At 38.0% G+C, this 3066-nt stretch overlaps 1 protein-coding gene across 1 annotated transcript; it reads right to left on the reverse strand.

The window, feature by feature from the left end:
- Positions 1 to 1895: 1895 nt before the first annotated feature.
- Positions 1896 to 2842, reverse strand: LOC149452652 (olfactory receptor 1468-like). Its single transcript, XM_089689233.1, has one exon. The coding sequence runs from the start codon at positions 2840 to 2842 to the stop codon at positions 1952 to 1954; it is 891 nt and encodes a 296-aa protein (XP_089545359.1). The 3' UTR covers positions 1896 to 1951.
- Between the last annotated feature and the right edge of the window lie 224 nt (positions 2843 to 3066).

Below are 3066 nucleotides of genomic sequence, written 5' to 3' on the forward strand. Positions count from 1 at the left end.
ATCCTTCCTGAGGACTGGTGACCAGAACTGGGCGGCATACTCAAGACCAAAACCAAAACCAAAGTTTTGTAAACTGGTAGAATTATAGTTTTATCTCTTGTGTGTTTCCCCTTTTTAGTGCATGCTAAAAGCCTGCTGGCATTGCTTGCTGCAGCTTGGCATTGCATGCTATTGCTGAGTCTGTTATAAACAAGGACCCCCAGATCTTTCTCTGTCTTTGATTCCCCCAGAGGTTCTCCCCCAGAGTGTAGCTTGTATTCATATTTTTAGATAGAGTAAAAAATGTGCTGTGCTATGACAGAAAGCAAATAAATACATACATAAATAAATACAAAATATCATAAAAACAAAATCACAAATTCATAAAAAAAATTCCCAATGTGAACAATTATTAGGTTAGAAGTGTCCAAAACGCAACAGTAAGAAAAAATTACCACATCCAAGGTTATATCCTAGAAAGGTTAGAAAGGGCCTCCACCAAATCACACCATGCACACTTACCAGATATCCATGATCCTTTGGTTAAAGGAAGATCATGGAATGATTTGGTATATGAATCCCATGGAGGTCTCCTCTAGCGTATCCCTTGTAATTGATGCTTGAATCGGCACATATCTCTGCACAGGGAAACTCACAGATACTCCTCCATCCATCAAATTAATATATGAAACAAAAATGGAGAATCCAACATAGTATAAAAAAGCATATATAAAAGATTGCAATAGGGTGTGTGTACAAGCAATCTGGCTAGTAAGGAAGATGGCCTCCAATGGACTTCGGGTTACACAATGACGCCACAGAAGGGTCCTTACTTTGCATTTCATTACACCTGATATCTTATGGCATGGTTCATATTTTCTGCTCCCAATTAAATCACATTACATTTCTATGGAACCTCATTGAACCTCATTTCTCTAACATGTAAACAGGAAAAATAAGCTTCTTATCAAAGGAAATGAACCATTCAGACATAAATGGTAAAATACGATATTCAAGTGCCCACATACTTAAGCCAAACTTCCATGTTCCAAGGTTCCACTCAGTCCTATTGTAGGTGCCAGCACCATGAAAAAAAAATAAAGCTGCAAGCCTCTTATTGAAAGTTATGGACCATTCTGAGTTAAAAATGGTCAACAGTGCTTTAATTATACATGCCCAGCAGCTCTCAGGCTCCATGTGTAAGCAGAAGTAAATGAAAAATGAGTATGTGCAGACCATAGTGTAGTAAACTCAAACACATCTTATCTACATATACAGTTCACATACACATGAAGACGTACTGCCACTCACCTATATTGAATACATTTCAAACCTGGCAGCTTGGAACACCAGACACCCACCAGCACCTAGAGTGATGACATCACAACTAAGCCACACCCATTGCATTTTGACAAGAAATGACATCATCAGGGAGGATTGGTATAGTATAAATATTTACTCTTGGAGGTAAAAAAGGTTTTTAATGTACAATAGAGCAGAGGGGAGTCTTGGGTATGTAGGCCCATCACTGAAACAGAAGTTTGAATAGAAAATAAAGATTTCCCAGTTCCAGAGGAGTAACTGGGGGAACCAAAGAATGTTTGCTGCTGCTTTGTGGTCAGGGGTGGGCTGACCATTTAGCCACTCGGGCAGTGCCCGAGGGCCCGGGGTCAGTAGTGAGCCCCATGAGATGCCCCTGGTACCTTTCATAGGCTTTTTTGGGTGTGGTTTGAGTGTGGGCAAGGACACAGGGGCCCCATAAATTCCTATTGCCCAGGGGCCCCATGAGTTGTCAGTCCACCCCTGTTTGTGGTTGAGGTTATACCTTGGGAGGCCAATGTTTCCAAGTTACTTCAAGGATCTATATGAATTTAAAGAAATATTCAGTGTAATAAAATGACCGTATTGCCCTAAAACAGTTTAATAAAATTACCTTTTGACAACAGGGTCTGAAACTAGGAATTGATTTTCATTAAGGGTTTTGAATAATAAGCTTTTGGTTATATACAACATTTCTTACAATTTCCTGAATATCTTTGTTTCTCAAGCTGTAGATGAAAGGATTTAGAAAGGGAGTAAAAACAGTGTACAACAATGGCATTATCTTTCTGGTGGTTCGTGATTGTCCTTCTTTGGGAATCATATATGTGGCAGTTAAGGTTCCATAAAACATAAACACAACGGTGAGATGGGAGCTACACGTGGAAAAGGACTTCAGTGTTCCCGAAAAGGAGGAGATCTTTAACAGAGTTAGAACAATATTAGTATATGAAACCACAATCAGAAGGAAGGGTAATATTAGCACAGGAAAGCACAACAAGGTGGCCTCCATTCGAACTTTGGATGTATCTGAACAAGAGAGTTCCAAAAGAGGATTTATGTCACAATAGAAGTAGTCAATAATGTTTGGTCCACAGAATTCTAATTGACACATGCCGAGTGTAAAACTAGATGTTATAGAACAACTCAACAGCCAGGATGCAAGAACTAAATTATTGCAAAAAGTTTGTTTCATAATGGAGACATAATGCAGAGGAGAGCAGATGGCTACATAGCGGTCATAGGACATCACCGTCAGAAGGTAACATTCAAATGCTTCTATTGAGGAATAAACTAAATACTGAAATATGCAACCAGAAAAGGATATGGAGGTCCGCCCATGTAGGACAATATTTAACATGTTGGGAGCAATATCTGTGATCAGTATGATGTCAGATACAGAGAGTTGGGAGATAAAAAAGTACATGGGGGAATGAAGGGTCTTACTGTACCACACCAGCATGATGATCAAAAAGTTCCCAAATATTGTCATAATGTATATAATAAGCAGCAAGGTGAAGAGAAGCAGATTGTACAGGGCCATGCTGCTGAATCCCAAAAAGATGAAAGTAGTGACATTACCTTTGTGTGTGGTCTGTGGGACATAAGAAAATACATTTATTTATATATATATATATATATATATATATATATATATATATATATAATTATTATTAATTATTTATTTCATTTTAGCAGTAAAAAATAAAAGTGCATGTTCACTTTGCAAAGTTAATGATACTAAATAATCGAACTTTTGTTTACTGT

This window comes from Staurois parvus, unplaced genomic scaffold (assembly GCF_062004578.1).
Source record: "Staurois parvus isolate SC_StPar_1 unplaced genomic scaffold, SC_StPar_1.0 ptg000470l, whole genome shotgun sequence".
In the NCBI taxonomy this organism is placed as follows: Eukaryota; Metazoa; Chordata; class Amphibia; order Anura; family Ranidae; genus Staurois; species Staurois parvus.

Excerpts from the sequence above, each read along its gene's own strand:
- LOC149452652 (XM_089689233.1), bottom strand. The coding sequence starts at position 2,842 with ATGGCCCTGTACAATCTGCTTCTCTTCACCTTGCTGCTTATTATATAC.